At 44.8% G+C, this 19,892-nt stretch overlaps 1 protein-coding gene across 1 annotated transcript in view; it reads right to left on the bottom strand.

Moving 5' to 3' along the window:
• Window positions 1–19,892, bottom strand: part of PGR (progesterone receptor) — a 174,078-nt gene that overhangs the window by 4,435 nt on the left and 149,751 nt on the right. The window contains exon 7 of the mRNA XM_040340190.1: window positions 15,196–15,353. Coding sequence (XP_040196124.1) covers window positions 15,196–15,353 — 158 coding nt within the window. The remainder of the gene's footprint in view (window positions 1–15,195; window positions 15,354–19,892) is intronic.

The following is a 19,892-nucleotide window of genomic DNA, read 5'->3' on the forward strand; positions in this document are numbered from 1 at the left end:
GGACTGTTCGATTTGTACCCAGAGTTTAGTATCTGAATGTCTGTTCCAATCTATTAACCTGTTCAGGTGTACGGCATAGTAGTACTTCCGTATATCTGGCACCCCCAGTCCTCCCTGTTGTTTAGTATACATTAGTTGTTTCCTTTGTATTCTGGGATTTTTGTGTGCCCATACAAACTCGAAAATAGCTCTCTGCCATTGTTTGAAATACTGCACTGGGATATGAATTGGTAATGTTTGGAGTAGGTAGAGTATTTTGGGGAGTATACTCATCTTGATAACGTTGCATCGGCCTAACCAGGTGTGGAGCCCCTGATTCCACTTATCCAGTAATATCTTCACCTTTTGCAGTAATGGTGGAAAATTTAATTCAAAAATCTTGTCTACTCTCCCTGTTAGTTGTATGCCGAGATATGTTAGTGCTCTGTCCGTCCATTTAAACTTAAATTCTTGTTTTAAGTGGATTATCGATGTTTGTGGTACGTTAATTCCCATTGCTTCTGATTTATTGAAGTTGATACTTAGATTCGAGAGAGAGCCGTATTTCTCAAACTCCCTCATTAAATTCGGGATAGAGATCAATGGATTGGTGAGTGTAAACAACATGTCATCTGCGTAGGCAGTTATTTTGCAGTGATTCTTACCTATGTGTACTCCTGATATATTCCTATTTAAACGCAAGGTACACAGGAAGGGCTCTAACGACAGGGCGAAGAGGAGTGGAGACAGAGGGCACCCCTGTCTTGTACCATTCAAAATCTGAAAAGGCTCTGATAGTATTCCGTTGGCCCGTACTTGAGCCGTTAGACCTGAGTACATAGACAATATCCATTTTATTATTTTGTCTCCAAAGCCTCCATGTTGTAAAACTGCCCTCATAAAACTCCAGTTCACCCTGTCGAAGGCCTTCTCTGCGTCTGTGTTTAGAAATACGCATTGTGTCTGTGTTGTGTTTACAATCTGCACCAAATTAATGGCTTTTATAGTATTGTCGCGTGCTTCCCTCATGGGGACAAATCCCACCTGATCCAGATGTATCAGGTCTGGGATATACTGTTGTATCCTATTTGCCAAAACCTTAGCGAAAATCTTTACATCCGAATTTAACAGAGAGATCGGCCTATAGCTTCCGCATAAGCCCAAATCCTTCCCCTCTTTCGGTATCACCGAAATATAGGCTAGTAGAGTTTCCTTCGTAAAACTAGCCGATGTCCCTAATGCGTTAAAAAATTTACTCATATATTTCAATAGCGAAGAGAGCAAGGTTTTGTAATATTGACCCGTGTAGCCGTCGGGCCCAGAAGCTTTTCCCCGCTTCATTGAATTAACTGCCACTTTAATTTCCTCTTCGGCTATAGGGGCATCTAACTTCTCTTTCTCTGACTCTAGTAATTTTGGTATTGCTGATTCCATAAGATACTGATCAATCTTTTCTTTGGTCGAGGGTTTACTTTGTATGTTATAGAGAGAGCAGTAGTATTCTTGAAACTCTTTCGCTATATCCTTTGGTTTAAAAACCATCTGTTTCTTTGGTGGTTTAATACAAGGAATATAGTTACTCATCTTCTGTTCACGTAGTAATCTAGCAAGTCCTTTCCCACACTTATCGCCTGACTCGTATGCAAACTTTTTACATCTCTGTATTGCTGCCTGTGCTTTATAGTACAGAAGATCTGTAATTTCCATTCTTTTCCTAACCACCTCTTCCCCTACTATTGTTGATCCTGTTTGCTTATGCCTACTCTCCAACGTAGCTAACTCTTCCAATAGCTTTTTCAATTTTTCCGTACGTTCCCTTTTTATTCTAGACCCATGTTTAATTAGCACCCCTCTGATAACCACCTTATGTGCTTCCCAGATGATTCCAGGATCGCACTCTGGGGTATCGTTGGTGCTAAAATAAAATTCCAACTCCTTGGTTACATCTTCTAGAATCTTTTTATCTTGCAGCAAGCTTTCATTTAGTCTCCACTGATTGGGTCTAATCTGTCTGAAGTCTTGTATCTCATATACCAAGAAAATCGGGGCATGATCTGACCACGTAAAGGATCCTATTTTAGCCGATCTTACTGATTGTAATTGGGCATGTGGGATTAAGAAAAGATCTATTCGAGAATAGGTTTGGTGTGGTGTAGAGTAGAATGTATAATCTTTTTCTTTGTTATGTAGCAGTCTCCATATGTCAATCAGCTGATTTTTAAATAGAATTTGAGTGATACGGTTTCTGACACCACAGGAAATGGATGACTTTCCCGATGATGTGTCCACTTTGGGATCTAGCGGGATATTCAGATCCCCTCCCAAAATCAGATGGCCTTCTGAAAAGTCTTGTAAGCGTTTAATCGTTTTACCCAGGAAGGTTTCCTGTTGTTCGTTTGGGGCGTATACGTTAGCAAATGTTACCCCTATTCCTCCTATTTTACCTTTCACGAATAGGTACCTTCCTTTCGTATCTCTCATCACATCTAAGTATGTCCACTTGATTCTCCCTCCTATAAGAATAGACACCCCCTTTGACTTTGCCTCCTGATTTGTCGCGTGATATACGATTGGGTATAGCCTATTCTTTAAGATCGGGGTTTTATCTTCTCTGAAGTGAGTTTCCTGTATATATGCCACGTCTACTCCTAATCTTTGCAGGTCGTGCATAAGGACCCTCCTTTTTTCTGGTGAATTCAGTCCTTTTGCGTTCAGTGACAATATATTTAATGCCTCCATCCTGATTCCCTTTATTTCTTGAATATTAATCGTATTGGGAAGGGGGAGAACAGTGGGAGGGGGGAAAGCGGGAAAGCGAGAGGAGAGAGGCTCCCCTCCTGATACAAAACCAAAGAAAGAGAGAAAATAAATAGATAAATAAATAAAGAAGGGAAGAGAGAAAAAAAAAAAAAAAATCTCTAATATTAGCAATCCTGCTAATTAACACTCACCGTATTAACGGTATTTGAGCGTCGACCTATGGTTAGGGGCGTGTACCCTAAGTGATTCCTATACTTCCCTACATCCCATCTCCTTCAGAGAACCTGTTCACACCATAAAAAACAAAAAAACAAAACAAGGGTATGAAAACCTCTGGATTTAGGTGTATACAGGGATTCTCCTCTGAGAGAGGGACAAAAGGAAGAAGGAAAGAAAAACCAGAGAAAACAACAGTTCCTCTGACTCTAGAAAAAAACACAAAAAAAAATAAAGACTGCAATAAAGACAAAAAAAAAAAAGAAAGCCCGGAGCTCCGGGCCTCTCCACGATACCCATCTAAACTCCTTGAAAAAAGGCCATGAGGGCCGTATATTACACTATATTGCACTGTGTTACTCTATATATTCTCGTTTCATCTGAGGAAATGATACCGAGGGGCTGGATCACATACCAATGTTCTAAGGGTACTAAAAGATTATCATGCAGGTTAGCATACACAAATGAAGAGACGGTGAGGGGGGGGGGACCGGCAGATTCACGTCTCTACCTTATTTATTATTGGTTAATATTTATCTACCCCATTCCCCCCCGTCCCCCCACGCCTCCCTATCATTCCCTCGTTACAGCTCGTTGGGGAATTAAACTCCGAAAAGAAGAACAGGAAAAAGAAAAAAAAAAAAAATCCCAATCCCTCTGTGATTACTCTTCCCTCCCTCCCCCCTTTCCGCCCAAAGAGGGAGAAGCACAGAGGTGGGTCCCCCAACAGCAAGAAGAGAGGGAAAGAGAGAAACAAAGTCAGCAATGTAAAAAAGTAGTAGAGAGGGAGGCCCCCTTCCACATCGAGGGGTTCCCATTATACCTCCTCTCCCCTCTCCTCTGACTTGCCTATCCTAAACTGAACAAGCAACAGGAAAAGCAGGAACCAAAAAAAAAAGAAATAGGAAAAAAAAAAAGAGACAAAGGAGAACAGGTAAACAATCTCCATCCAGGCGTTTAAACATATACCTCCTAGCTCATAATCGTTACATTAACTTTACCTTTTGCTTCCTCTTCATTTACATACCCCCCCCCCAATCCCCTTATCAATACATTTATACATTATGGGGTACATACTTTTAAATAGGTTTGCATTTGCATACGTTTATGTACACTTATATACATATCACATATTCTCCCCTCCTCTCCTTATCTAAACGAGGGGGGGTGTATAAATATGGATGGTATCTAAAAAAAAAAAAAAGGGGGGGGGGACTTTACTTCATCACGGCTGGGCCTTGTCTTCTATATGGGCGGGGCTAGTGGTGGCTCATCATACATTTATATATATATATACACACGCACATACGCACATATATGCATGGACATACATACATACATATGCCAAAGAAAAAAAAAAAAAACTATTCTAAAGGATGTGTAATGTGCCCCCTATAGGGTCGCACCCCACTGACTTTCATTTACAGCCTCCAATTTAAATGTAGCAGTGTTTGCGATATTCCCGTGTAATGCTTGATTAGTGCAGTTATAAAAAAAAAAAGGAAAAAAGGGAAAAAGGAGGGGTGGCCCCCACAAATAGACCCCCGCCTTAGACATTATTGTGACCTATTGTGACCTGTTGTGCCCTATTGTGACCTGTTGGTGTTTATAGTTTGTGTATTATTGTATTATGTTGTGCCTTATGTGCCTTATGTTCTGTGTGCTATTATGTCTTAGTGTTTAAATGTAAGTGTATTTAGATGTGTTGTTTGGTTACTTGGTGTCTTATTATTATATTGGTGCCAGCCCCAGTGCCAAAAGTGAAAAGAAAAAGAAAAAAAAAGTCCTCTATGTTCCTACCCCTCCATCCACCTACCCCGCCCAATTTTCACCTTTATTTCCCCTTAATAGGCCCCCTTCATTCTACCCCCTATTCGTTCAAGGTTACCAGCACCCGCCATCTGCATATTTAACCCTCAAGCTATTTATTACATCCCAGGTTTAATGTCTTCGGTTATCATTTTAGTCTCTTTTCTTGTCCATCCCCAGTGGTTCTACTCCTAGATGAAAGACAAAAAAAAAAAAAAAAAGGACCCCCCTTCTTTCAGCCCATAACATCCAGTCCCACTCCACCCTGCCCCCCCCCCCCAAAAAAAAAGGATAGGGGACCGCCCTGGTGGGAAAACAGGGAACCCCCTTCCACTCTGGGAGTCGGGGTTGGGGCCAGAGGTAGAACTCCTCAGGGGAAAGGAAGCAAAAAAAGGGATGCAAAGGAGTTTTAGTCCCAGTCCCCCCACTTTTTCAGCCAACCCTGTATATCTCCTTATCCCATTAACTCATTCCAGCCCCTCTGTTCATTATTTCCTCTTCTTCTTCTTCTTCTAAAGGTCGGAACCTTTACTCTGTTTGTCCTTTTAAGGGGTCCCCTTGTCTGCTGGTATCCTCTTGAGTGTGAGTCAGTAAGACCTGTCCGTGTCTTTGTCCTGACCTTGTTTGAGGTCTTCCTCTATTCCCCATATAGGTCATAGGGAATAACCAATTTGGTATCTGGATAGGTGATGCTTCAAGGAACAGGAACAGATCTGGTAGTTCTGATGGAGTTCTAAGCATGAACGCAGCCCCAGACTTACGAAACGTTACTGTAAGAGGGTACCCCCATCTATACGTGAACCCCTTCTCTCTGGCCAGGTCCAACATCGGGCGCAGACATGCTCTTCTCTGAAGTGTAGCCCGGGACAGGTCCGGAAGAATTTTGATATGTGTACCCTCATATACCACGTCCCTCATGTCCCATGCCATCCTAAGAATCGTTTCTTTTTGCTGATACCTGTACAGCCGGCAAATTATATCTCTTGGTCTTTCTAGATTTAAGGATTTAGGGCCAGGGGTTCTATGCACCCTCTCTATCTCAGTCTCCTTTTGCGGCGATTTCAGAATCATCTCAAAGATAGCCCTAATTTTAGTTTCCAAATCCTCGTTTTCTGCTGGTTCGGGGACCCCCCTTATCCGCACATTCTTCCTACGGCTCCTGTCCTCTAGAACCTCCACCTGTAGTTGTAGGTCAATTACTGCTTCCTCTGCCATGTCTGCTCTGGTATGCTGTCTCGCTTCTAAAGCCTTCTCCATAGCCCCCACTCTTTGCGAGATAGACACAATAGTATCCTCTCTCAACATCACTTTTTCTGTCAGCACATTTAAATCATGCCTTACCGCATGAAGCTCCTGGCGCTGCGTCTCCTCCACACGAAGTATCAGCGCCTCGATCTCTTGTCTGGTGGGTAGCTTCTCAATGTCCTGTCGAGTAGGGAGAGCTGCCAACATAGTTTTAATTTCTGCTATCTCCATCTCTGTTACTCCCGGCTTCCGGCTGTCCGCTGAGGTCTGCACCACTACTGCTGTCTGTGCCTGTGTTAGGGAGCCTCCTGCTCCGGAAGATCTCCGTTGTAGGGCTGACCTTTCTCTGCTGATGTGGCCCTCTCCTCCTCGTCCTCGAGCGCCTCTATTGATGGATCCACTCGCCGCTATGGTCACAGGAGAAGCTGAGGTAAAGTAGCTCTGGATATCTCCCTGTAGACCAGTTTTGATGCTGCTTGTTAGATTACTCGCCGCCGAGGCTGCCTTCTTTGAATCCGCCCGCGTTACATACTTGCGGCTGCTATGCATACCGCGTTACAGGGCTTCATCTGCTAACCCAGCATAGCCTTCTAGGATAGTTCACAGTGCACGCTAGGTCCTCCGTGGAGAGGGCTCGGAGCTCCAAGCAGCGTGTCTCTCACTCAGTCATCCCTTGACCACGCCCGCCCCCAAAAAACAGAAATGTGTATTCTGCAGGTGAATCACTTATTGTCGGAGACGGAATGTCTGGGGAATAATTAGCTGAACGGGATGTCATTGTCTAAGAGAGTGTGTATTGAAGTGATGTGTGGGTGGAGAGTTCTTTGTTCCTTCGATTACTGTAATATGTTGTACTGTATATAAGACTGAGAGTTACCATTAAAAGTGTTCATACATTTTGACTCAGAGAACAGAGCTTGTCTCGTTATTTCTGGGGAATTGGTATGGATGATGTCTGCTAGATTGTGGAGTGTCAGATAAGCTGTCATGACTGATGGAAGGGAAATCGTAAACGGTGGTGACCGTTACAACATGTCTTTGCACTTCACATTGATGAATATTGCACAATACAACTGTAACATGCAGAGGCGTCCCTAGGGGGGGGGGGCAGAGGGGGCCCTGACCCCCCAACATCATGCTGTGCCCCACCATGTGCCCCCCCCCCCCCAAAAAAAAAAACATTTTTTTTTTTTTTTGCAATTTTTGTATTTTGCTCCCCGAGAGGGAGAGCGTCCCCAGTCAGCTCTGCGGGGGATTCCTCTCCCTCCCTCTGCTCGCCGACACTGCATAATGCGAGCGCTCACACAACCAGATATTCTAGTCTGGGCCGTGTTTAAGTGTGTGCACTGCAGACTGCAGTACACTGTAATCACTGAACTACATTATCTCCATCCCTTCTCTCCCCCATCTGTCTCCCTCCCCCTCTCCTGTTCTTTCAAAACATTCACAATTTACTTTTACTTTCAGTTAGACAGATAATATATGGTGCAAATTTCTTTCCTGCATCCACAGATTGCAGGAAAGAAACTTGCATGATTCCACCATCAACAGACAGTGCTGACAGGGGAATATCCCTCCTGCCCAGCAATTATATTCTCCCGACAAACAGTGATTATCACCAGTGGCTATACAGCAACCACTAGTGATAATCATAAGAGAATCTGCTCATTAATGGTTCAAATCTCAGCCAGTTTCTGCTGAACCAGCTGAGATTTAAACTGTCTATGGCTGGTCTTAGCTCTTAGGCAGCCCATACATTGATTAGCACTGTGGAATGTCGGCTTCCTGGCGGGATTGGGCATGTGGGATTTCAAACACACCCGAGCCCATCTCTATTGGTTGTAGACAGTTGAGCTCCCTGCAGATTGCTTAGCAGCAGTGGACCCTTCTCTGACATGCTGATCGGGATGCAATCCAGGTGATGCTCTTAGTCAAATCCTAGTCATAAATATCAGTGATTTTATTGATCAAAGCCCACACTTTACAGGCATAGAGCCCACATGGCTGCTGATCATACGGTTGATTATATTCATGTGGTTATACTCTTGATGCTAATAAATACTGTGTTTATTAGATCTGACTGGGAGCATCACCTGGATCACATGCCGATCAGCATGTCAACAGAGAAGGTTATACAGTATTACTGCTGCTAGGTGACCAGCTGGGGGCTCGGCTCTCTATAACCAATAGTGCCAGCCTTCCCCTGCATGCACCCATAATGTCACCAGCACTAGGTCCTAATAGACTGCCGCCGCTGCCAAGGAGACAGATGCCAGACCAGCGCTGTAAATAGCAGGGACAGGACAGCTGGGGATCCCCCACTGTGGCAGAACACCAGGGCCCGGTGGCAAGACACCTTTGCAACCCTGATAGTTCTCCCACTGCTTTGGACCCTTATATTTTCTTGGTGTGCTGGTGACATATATCTCTTGTTTTCTGCCACCCTGGGGGGCCCCAGTATAGTAGGAAGGGAGCTCACTGCAGAACATGTGAAAGGGCCCATAGTGGGATCGTAGTAAAGGGCCCCAGGATATATATATATATATATATATATATATATATATTGTGACAGTATGCGAGGTGCGATACATGATCATAGGTACATTTCACCTCGCATACGTTCCATTATGAGAGACTGAACCGGAATCCATTCCGGGTTTTACAGCCTCTGGGCCTGGCTAGGATTCCGGTCCGGATGTTTGGGTCCACTGGAGTCCACAATCAGCTGGACTTTAAATGTCCAGGAAGAGAGCACAACAGGGCTCTGGCTTGAAACTCAGGAAGGGACCTGAGTGAGGGGAGCGCTGAGTGCTGGACTGAAAAGGTTTGCTTTACTACATGTTTTGTGGGTGTCAGGGACTAGCCCCACATTGTATAGAGAGGAGATCCTGTTTGTTTAGTTTAGCGCCGGACGGCAAGGATTTAATTTATTGTTTTGTTTATTTTAATCTGCAAACCGTTTATAAATAAAATCTGGCATCCGCCAGACTTAAAAGAAAGTGCCTGCTTACAGACTGTGATTTCAGAAAAGGTGATCCCCACGAGCTAATCCCTCACACGTGGTGGATTCAGCGGGCACTTTTCTGAAAATGGAAGAAATGTTAAAGGCCCTGCTACAGGCCAATGCAGCCCAGCGGGAAACCAACCGCCAAGTTGCAGAGGCCGCTGCAGCACAACAGGCTGCCCAGCAGGAGATAAACCGCCAAGTCGCAGAGGCCGCTGCAGCACAACACCGCCAAGTCGCAGAGGCCGTTGCAGCACAACACCGCCAAGTCGCAGAGGCCGTTGCAGCACAACACGCTGCCCAGCAGGAGATGAACCGACAGTTTGCCGAAGCTCTGGTGGAACTGAAAAAGGGGTCCGCACCTCCGGTGTTAGCGGAACCAAAGATTGTACGTGCTTCCTACCACCTGCAAAAGATGACACCGGCGGATGATGTTGAGGCGTACATGGCGACTTTCGAGAGAGTCGCTGACCGCGAAGGATGGCCAAAAGAGCAGTGGGCGGGACTATTGGCCCCATTCCTAACAGGAGAACCCCAAAAGGCCTATTTTGACCTAGAACCAGATAAGGCCCAGGACTATGAGACTCTAAAGACAGAAATACTCGCACGCTTGGGTGTCAACATGGCAGTCCGGGCCCAGCGCGTGCATCAGTGGTCCTATTCCAGCAACCAGCCACCCCGGTCACAAATGTTTGACCTGGTCCACCTCACCAGGAAGTGGTTGCAGCCAGAGACTCTGACCAGCCCTCAGATTGTGGAGCGTGTGGTAATGGACCGGTACCTGCGTGCGCTCCCTGCTACCCTGAGAAAGTGGGGTGTAAGTGTAGCGCTAAGTCTGATACATCAAAGATGTGCCATCTTTGATGTATATGATATGGCCTGCAGTTGCTGATTGCTGGAGCCAACTTGTCTCAAGACATTAACAACTATACAGTCCCAAGTGTGTTTGGATCTCTCCATCATTTGGTGCCACGCTTCTTGTCCAGGATTGTCATTGAAATACCAACTTCCTAAAAGCTCAGATTGATCTCTCTTGGCATATGCCACTAGTGATCAACTAGTTCCGGTAAGCCTGCACTGTCACCGGTGGTGGGACTATCACGTTATTGAAGTCACATTCATTTATTTTTTTGCCTCAGTGAAGGATGCACGGATGACACAGTGGTGGTTCATTGTTTCACATGAGTGGAGGATGTGCGGATGACAATTGACTTTGTTATGGATACTCAATCATCCTAAAATTGAGTTTATTGGACTTTTTGCTTTCCTCGTGTTTACATATTCTGTGCACTAATATTTGTTTGTTGGAAGTCTTTTTTCTTTCATCAACACACCTGTTTTACATTTGATGTAGTGTTATTTAATTGTAATATTACACACATTATGGTTTTCTGATACCTTTGGTATCAGACTTAGCGCTACACTTACACCCCTATTTCGTTTTATGCTTTTTTTGAACAAGCAGTGTCAGCAGCTACCAGTATTATTTTATTAGGCAGCGCAGTGTATCCATCCTTTACCCTGAGAAAGTGGGTCGGACAGGGGGACCCCAACACTGCAGCCCAAATGGTGGACCTAGTGGAGAGGTACAGTGCTACCGAGGACTTAATAAACCCACCCACGCCCCATTTCGGAGTGTCTCGGGGTGCAAGATCTCCCAACGGTTCGGGTAAGACTGTTCCGGGGTTCAAGAGTTTGGGGAGAGTGGATAAGACTGTTGTTACAGCAGATGAGACTGTAGGTCCTAGACCTGGAGACTGGCCAAAGAAGCCAGGAAGGTTTTTGGGACCGGTAAGAGGACTGGGGGTAGGCCAAATACGGTGTTTTCGTTGCCATGCATTAGGCCATATTGCTGCAAACTGCCCTCTAAATGATGAACCTATGCAATGTGATTATGTTGATAGGGTAAGACGCCTTTCTCTGTTTGCACAGGTCGCATGTGTTGCGACAGGTCAGCGTCGCCTGGAAAAACAAATGTGCGTTATTTCAGTAGATGGCAAGCCTCTTACAGCCCTGCTAGACTCTGGTAGTGTGGTGACCTTAGTCAGGAGTGTGTGTGTAGACCCCGCAAAACTACACCCCAGTTGTATTGGGGTAATATGCATCCATGGGGACACTCGGGACTACCAGACAGCGGTGGTTGAGGTTGATACCCCCTGGGGCTGTGTAACACATTCAGTGGGGGTGGTACCTTCACTGCTCCATGAAGCCTTAGTGGGTAGGGACTTTCCTCATTTTTGGAAGTTATGGGAGAGTGAAGGGAGGCCCGTAGATAGCGCTCCCCCTCCTGGGGAAACTCGAGAACTCTTACCAGACCCGTTTTGCCAAAGGGAAGGGCATGCTGTTGGTGGGATCGAGGAGGCCGGAGATCCTCCACCATTCCCTGCCATGGCTGGGGAACCGGAGGACTTAGAAGCTAGCACCCAGCCTGAGGGTAACGAACAGGAAACCTCGCCTGACCCCGACATGGAGAGTAGCCAAAATGTGGTACCCGACTTGGAGGTCAGGAGGGAAGATTTCTGTACCGAGCAGCTGCGAGAGCCCACCCTCATGAATGCCAGGGAAAATGTTAAGGTGTTGGATGGGGAACCGGTGGATCCTAATTGGGTGGTGTCCTTTCCCTACATGGCAATTAAAAACCATTTGTTATATCGGGTGATAAAACATGGAGAGGAAGAGGTAGAACAGCTACTGGTTCCCAAACCCTTTCGCAGGGTGGTGCTAGACCTGGCTCATGGTCACGTAATGGGGGGACATCTCGGGGTCGAAAAAACCAGGGAGAGAATCACCCAAAGATTCTTCTGGCCCGGTTTGCATGCAGAGGTCAAGGAGTACTGTGAATCGTGCCCCGAGTGCCAAATGTCAGCACCATCGCCCCATTTTCGCAGCCCCCTTGTTCCTCTACCAATAATTGAGGTCCCCTTTGAAAGGATTGGCATGGACCTGGTGGGGCCGGTCGTGAAATCTGCCCGAGGTCACCAGCATATTCTGGTGATCCTGGACTATGCGACTCGCTATCCTGAGGCCATACCCTTGCGTAACACCTCCGCCAAGGTTATTGCCAAGGAATTAGTCCAGGTGTTTAGTCGAGTAGGGATCCCAAAAGAGATCTTGACCGATCAAGGCACCCCTTTTATGTCAAGGGTTACCAAGGAATTGTGTAGATTGTACAAAATCTCCCATCTCCGTACTTCTGTCTACCACCCCCAGACAGATGGTCTGGTCGAAAGGTTTAATAAAACCTTGAAGAGTATGTTGAAAAAGGTGGTTGACAAGGATGGGAGAGACTGGGATTTTTTGCTACCATATCTCATGTTTGCCATACGAGAGGTTCCACAGGCCTCCACAGGCTATTCCCCCTTTGAGCTCTTGTATGGTAGGCATCCCAGGGGCCTGCTAGATATTGCTAAAGAAACGTGGGAAGGAGAGGTCAGCCCATATAGGAGCATCATAGAGCACGTCTCCTTGATGCAGGACCGAATTGCAGCCGTTCTGCCCCTAGTACGGGAACATATGGAGCGAGCCCAGGAGGCCCAAAGGAGGGTCTATAACCGGGGTGCCAAGGTCCGTACTTTCAACCCGGGGGACAGAGTGTTGGTACTGGTTCCCACGGTAGAAAGCAAGTTTTTAGCCAAGTGGCAGGGTCCCTTTGAGGTTGTCCAAAGGGTGGGGGAGGTAAACTACAAAGTCTGCCAGCCAGGGAAAAGGAAACCACACCAAATTTACCATGTAAATCTCTTAAAGCCCTGGAAGGACCAAGAGACTTTACTGGCCACGTCCCCACTTCCAACAGACCGGATACCCGTGATACCTGACGTTCCCATCACGGATTCCCTGTCTGTAGCACAGCAAAGTGACGTTAGGGCATTCTTGCAGAAAAATAGAGACTTTTTCTCCCCCTTACCCGGACTGACCAACACGATCCAACATGACATAGTGACGGAACCAGGGGTTCGGGTAAATGTAAAACCATATAGAATTCCAGAGGCCCGGCGAGAGGCAGTTGCGGAAGAAATAAAAAATATGTTAGAGTTGGATGTGATCGAGGAGTCTCACAGTGAGTGGTCAAGTCCCATAGTGCTGGTCCCAAAACCTGATGGCAGTATTAGGTTTTGTAATGATTTTAGAAAACTTAACAGTGTGTCCAAATTTGACGCCTACCCGATGCCCCGGGTCGACGAACTTGTGGACAGGTTGGGACAGGCTCGCTACATAACGACCCTAGACCTAACGAAAGGTTATTGGCAGATACCGCTTACTGAATCAGCCAAGGAGAAGACTGCCTTTTCCACTCCTGAGGGCTCGTTTCAGTATAAGCGGATGCCGTTTGGTCTGCACGGAGCCCCTGCATCATTCCAGCGAATGATGGACAAAATTTTGAGACCACATCGCTCGTATGCAGCGGCGTACTTGGACAATGTGGTCATCCACAGCCCAGATTGGGAATCGCACCTGCTCCATGTACAAGCGGTCGTAGATTCCCTTAGGGAAGCACATCTCACGGCCAATCCAAAGAAATGTGCCATAGGCCTGGAGGAGGCCAAATACCTTGGGTACATTATTGGCCGGGGAATGGTCAAGCCGCAGACCAATAAGATTGAGGCAATTCAAAAATGGCCCCAACCAGTCAATAAAAAACAAGTGAGGGCCTTCCTGGGCATTATGGGGTATTACAGGCGTTTTATACCCAATTTTGCCACCATTGCCGCCCCCTTGACCGATCTAACGAAGGGTAAGGGGTCGGTCATGGTCAAATGGAACCCCGAAGCCGAGGGGGCATTTCAGAAGTTAAAACAGGCTCTTTGTATGGTACCCGTACTAGTAACCCCGGATTTTAGCCAGGAGTTTGTTATACAGACGGATGCCTCTGAGGTGGGACTAGGGGCCGTACTGTCACAGATCAGGGATGGTGAGGAGCACCCAGTGGTATACCTGAGCAGGAAGCTGAACAAGCACGAGAAAAATTATGCCATCGTAGAAAAGGAGTGTCTCGCCATTAAGTGGGCCTTAGACTCCCTGAGGTATTACCTACTGGGGAGGTCATTTAAGCTGGTCACAGACCATGCTCCCCTGAAGTGGATGTGTGATAACAGGGAGAAAAATGCTCGTGTGACAAGGTGGTTCCTGGCTCTACAGCCTTTTAAATTTACGGTGGAGCACAGGCCAGGGAAGCTCCAAAATAATGCAGATGCCCTCTCCCGTGTGCACTGTATGGTTGGGTCAAGTGCTCAGCCGCAGGGGCTTGAGCAGAGGGGGAGGATATGTGACAGTATGCGAGGTGCGATACATGATCATAGGTACATTTCACCTCGCATACGTTCCATTATGAGAGACTGAACCGGAATCCATTCTGGGTTTTACAGCCTCTGGGCCTGGCTAGGATTCCGGTCCGGATGTTTGGGTCCACTGGAGTCCACAATCAGCTGGACTTTAAATGTCCAGGAAGAGAGCACAACAGGGCTCTGGCTTGAAACTCAGGAAGGGACCTGAGTGAGGGGAGCGCTGAGTGCTGGACTGAAAAGGTTTGCTTTACTACATGTTTTGTGGGTGTCAGGGACTAGCCCCACACTGTATAGAGAGGAGATCCTGTTTGTTTAGTTTAGCGCCGGACGGCAAGGATTTAATTTATTGTTTTGTTTATTTTAATCTGCAAACCGTTTATAAATAAAATCTGGCATCCGCCAGACTTAAAAGAAAGTGCCTGCTTACAGACTGTGATTTCAGAAAAGGTGATCCCCACGAGCTAATCCCTCACAATATATATAATTGCATTTTATAGTTGGCCCCCCTACTTTTGTCCCTGTCCCCCCATGTGCTCCCCCTAAATATGAAAGCTGGAGATGCCACTGGTAACATGCATGGTATACTTTAGTTTGTATGTATGGTGGGTGAAGAAATGGAATATACAATCCTATATAATATTGAAGCCCAGCAAACAGAATCTATAGTTTTGTTCTAATCAGCCCGGGATTATCATTACCAGATTATTTGTACATAACTAACTTGTTCCAATGACGCAGGAACCATTTTACTTGATTCAACAACTGTCTAGTATTTTGCTATCTCAACTGAGCTGCATGAGTAGAATTGTGCAGGCCATCTTTATTATAATATTATCAGTTCACAACCAGTGTTACGGTACAATGATCAGTTAAAAATGGCTGTACCAAGGGAACACTTACTTCATGCATGGAGTCCAGTACTTTGGTTAGGTGATAGAACCGCTGAGAACTTGCAACAACTCCTTTGTGCCTTAGGCTGATCGCCTTTGCCAGTTCTCTAATGTAATTAGACCTCATCTCATCAAAATAACTTTGACTTTTAAGACCTTCCAAGGGAACTAAATAAAAAATAAAATAAAAAAGGGACAAAAATTATTTGCAATATAAAACAAAGTCTACCATAGCCCCCTACTTCTTTGGGAAGGCCATTAAGCTGCACCTATAGATTTAAAGTGGAAACAATATGTTGTAAGGGAAGAGTATAGGGGACGCTGCGCTGGCAATGGAATACAGGTAATCTGTCACTTTGCCTGTTCAGGGCAATGACAGGTTCTCTTTTTAGAATGGTTTCCTTTTCTTTGCTCAGGAACAAAAGGCATCACAGGCTGACAGCTCTGGACCATGCATGATGCCTTTCTGAAGGCAAAGTGATCTCAAGCTGCTATTAAAACTTTAGGCAAATCTGTGCTTTAACCCCAACCCCATCCCCAGCAGGGCATACCCACCTATCCTTCACCATCCACCCCAAGCTGCTCTGTTCAGTTTCCAGGAGAGAATAGAAATACCAGGTACTTTAGGGTGTGAAGGTGCATGTGTCAACACTGGGCCAAATACCAAGCATGGGTAGAGCCCATATCCCTCTGTAAGTCATGACTTCAGTGACATGGATCGGCTTCCTTAGCATAGGAATGGAAGAAGGGTGCACAGATAAAGGGCAGGTTCACTTTAAAGCTATGCTCTGGCCATACGTAGATCCCCTTATACAAAACAATACTCCCATCTCCTCTTACTATTGGCTGCGGTAATAAACAAAAATTGAATAGCCCCTTTTCATTACCTAAGAGCAATTGCTTTCCATGTGCCTTTGGGTTCAACCTGCATTGATCAATTCATCTCAACGCACCTGGTGAGAACAAGCCCATAATTCGTGGTCATGGGGTCCTAGGTTTCTCTCTTCATTGCAGAGAGGAAGGGTCCTTCTGTAAGTGCCCAACTTTCTACTTCCATCCTATCCAGTGATGGGATCCCCTTAAGTCCGGAACAATGCAATGATGTTATGAATTTATAATGAGGTGAACAGCCAGCACACTGCAGCACTGAATTTCCGGTTTCCAGCAAAGGACAGGTGTCAGCAAACTTTTTTAGAAGCCATTTTTTTAAACAATGCTGGAAGATGGGTTTGTGGAGTGGGTGGGATGGATAAGGGGGCAAAGTCTCCTTAACCTTAGTCTAGCCATAACCCAACTCTTAAATTTACCTTAAAGGATAACCGAAATTGCAAAACAAAATAAGATTTGCACCGTCCTTGCATTCTAGGTCAATATAATGTGTTACCCTTTTCTGAAAATAAATCCTGATTCCAGCAGTCTCTGGCTTATGTTTGCCTCCATCTTTGCTGTAAACAAGGCACTACTAGAAGGCGCTATTTGGAGACTGGAGATTTTCTTTGTATTGAGCTGAATGAACCACTCCTGTCCAAGGAGGAGATTTTTCAGCACACAGCAGAATATACTCTCAGCCTGAAGGCTGCAGTCAGTATTGCTGGAAAAAGAAGTTGCCTTCAGTAAGAATGGCCAGTCATATTGGCATTGGAAATATTCTAATCATTCCCTTGAGTCCAGGCATTGCAGTGATAGGTTTCCATAAGGATGGTGGATACAATATTTTTTCATTCTATCTCAGGAATCATCTGTACACACTACACAAACAAGTTGTATTTTAATATATTTACATAAAACACAATTTTTTTTTTTTTTTTTCATATTTTAGACAAAATCGAGTATTGGGTACAACCATAGAACCTTCCAACTGACTGCCTGTTGGTGACATGTGCTTGTAATAATCAGATTATCTGCAGACTTTTCTGTTTTATTCTGGTTTAAATAATATGACAAATGGGGTCATGAGCGTACTGTCTCCGGGAAATCATAAAGTATATTATTTTACAAACGGCTTAATTTCTCCAGAATAAGCTTGGCGCTCATGTCTTAATTTTATTAGATGGGTCTAGCCATTTCTGTTTTTCATTTGTTGGTTGGGTGAATAATTTTCTGTTATAGATTTTGTGTGATATTAAAGCTGAACTGGGATAATATAAAAGCCCATGCACATGAACGTGAATGCCTGTACAGTGTAAACATTTGGCGTATTGCGCTCCCGAGAGTCACAGGTGGCTTGCACTAAATAAAATCTGAGTTGAAATTGAAAGTTCATAAACATTCAAGTAGATGTTCTTAAGCTGTGTAACAGTGATATATGGAAGCCGTCACCAAAATCCAATCACACTGACTCTTACCCTAAGGTACTATATGTATTTCTGGATATCAACAAAAGTTTTGAATTTGTTTAATGACCGTGAGGGAGCAAATTTCAAACCATGATTCAGCACGTTTTTCTTCTATCGTTAATGTGGCAGTACTTACATTAAAAAGGCCAGAGTCTTTCAGACCCACCTTCTTTTTAGAGGGGATCCGCCTCCTCCTTAGGAGCCCCTTTCGGATCTATGCTTCTTTTAACATTAATTTCCCCTGGAAAAAAATGGTTGTTATTACCATTGCCATTAAACAAACCATCTCGCCCTGCAGGGTTAGATCCAGACGGGTGGTTCTGCTGATGCCAATAGTCGTTACCCAAAGGCGCCCTTGTAGAATAATCCTCCTGCCGATTATACTGAGATACCCAATTAGTTGGATGTTCTGTCATATACTTCTCCTCCGCCTGGAATTTATTCCTACCACTTAGGCCCCGTACACACGGTCGGACAAAACCGATGAGAATGGACCGAGGTTCAGTTTCATCGGTCCAAACCGACCGTGTGTATAGCCCATCGGTCTGTTTTCTTTTGGTCCAAAATTTTAAAACATGCTTCAAAACCGAACCAATGGACCACTGCCCGATCGGTCCAAACCGATGGTTAGTACAGAAAAGCACCCGCACATGCTCAGAATCAAGTCGACGCATGCTTGGAAGCATTGAACTTCGTTTTAATCAGCACGTCGTGTGTTTGACGTCACCGCGTTCTGACCCGATCGGTTTTTGGAACGATGGTGTGTACGCACATCAGACCATCAGGCCACTTCAGCGGTGAACCGATGAAAACGGTCCGTCGGACCATTCTCATCGGTTTGGAACGACCGTGTGTACGGGGCCTTAGTGGATCAAAGCGGTTATAGGTAGTAGTAGGAGGAAAGTTGGAAGTGACTGGATGACCCCCCTCCTTCAACCCCTACCGCGTCCCCGAAAACCTCCCCTGGGTTGTGAACGAGGGGGAAAATTATAATTACACTCAGGGTTACCAAAGCCAGGAAGGAGATGTGGTGTACCAGGGAGACTGCCTTGAGTCAGGCTGTTCAAATCCCTGCCCCCACCCTCCCTATATTTTGCAACATTTAAGTCCCAAACCATTTGGCTGGCCAAACACCAGGCCACTTTTTGCAATCTGGCACTGTGTCTGTTTAACTGACAATTGCGCGGTCGTGCGACATGGCTCCCAAACAAAATTAACATCCTTTTTTTCCCACAAATAGAGCTTTCTTTTGGTGGTATTTGATTACCTCTGCGGTTTTTATTTTTTGCGCTATAAACAAAAATAGAGCAAAATTTGGGAAAAAAATGCAATATTTTTTACTTTTTGCTATAATAAATATCCCCAAAAAATGTATATAAAAAAAACGTATTTTTTCTCAGTTTAAGCCGATACGTATTCTTCTACATATTTTTGGTTAAAAAAAAAATCGCAATAAGTGTTTACTGATTGGTTTGCGCAAAAGTTATAGCGTCTACAAAATAGGGGATAGTTTTATGGTATATTTATTAATATATATATTTTTTTTACTAGTAATGGCGGCGATCAGCGATTTTTATCGTGACTGCGACATTACGGCGACATTACGGCGACATTACGGCGGACACATCGGACACTTTTGACACCATTTTGGGACCATTGTCATTTTTACAGAGATCAGTGCTATAAAAATGCACTGATTAATGTAAAAAATTACACTGGTGTAGTGATAATGGGTGCATTTGGTGGATCTTCCAATACAGAATAAATGTAGTGATATAGTATGTAGACTATAAATTAGGTTGTTCCGCAGCAAGACACAGGCTCTGCAGAGAATGCATTTTAATTAACTTCCAATAATGAACAAAGTCCAAATTCCACAGATGATACAAAATCCAACAGAGTAATTCAAAGTCTCATCTTAGACCTGTGCCATATTTTTCAGAGAATACATATTCTGATCACGTCCAGACCAACATATATTGATACAGAGAATACATAGGGAAAATATTCTCTGAGTGACAAGGCTCACCTCCAAGTTTATATTCTCTATCCACTGAATAGCTGAGCAATTTGATTGGCCGTCTTTGATATACATCCTGTCTTTCAGAGTGACAGGTAATTGTCACTCCCAGCCGGAGTCACCAATTAGTATTAGGGAGCTAACTAGTATACATCCTTGCATACCAATAAGCTCCCTCTAATAAGTAATTAGATTACATGTGGCCTGAGAAATGGTTTGATGTGTAAAAACAGATTCATCCTGTCTCTTTGCCTATTGACAATCGACAAGTGTCTTTTGATGTGTAACTTGTAATTACAGGTTTGAAACACAATAATACGACATTATATATAAATGCAATATTTTTTACTT

The sequence above is a fragment of the Rana temporaria genome, chromosome 2 (assembly GCF_905171775.1).
Source record: "Rana temporaria chromosome 2, aRanTem1.1, whole genome shotgun sequence".
NCBI classification, from domain to species: Eukaryota; Metazoa; Chordata; class Amphibia; order Anura; family Ranidae; genus Rana; species Rana temporaria.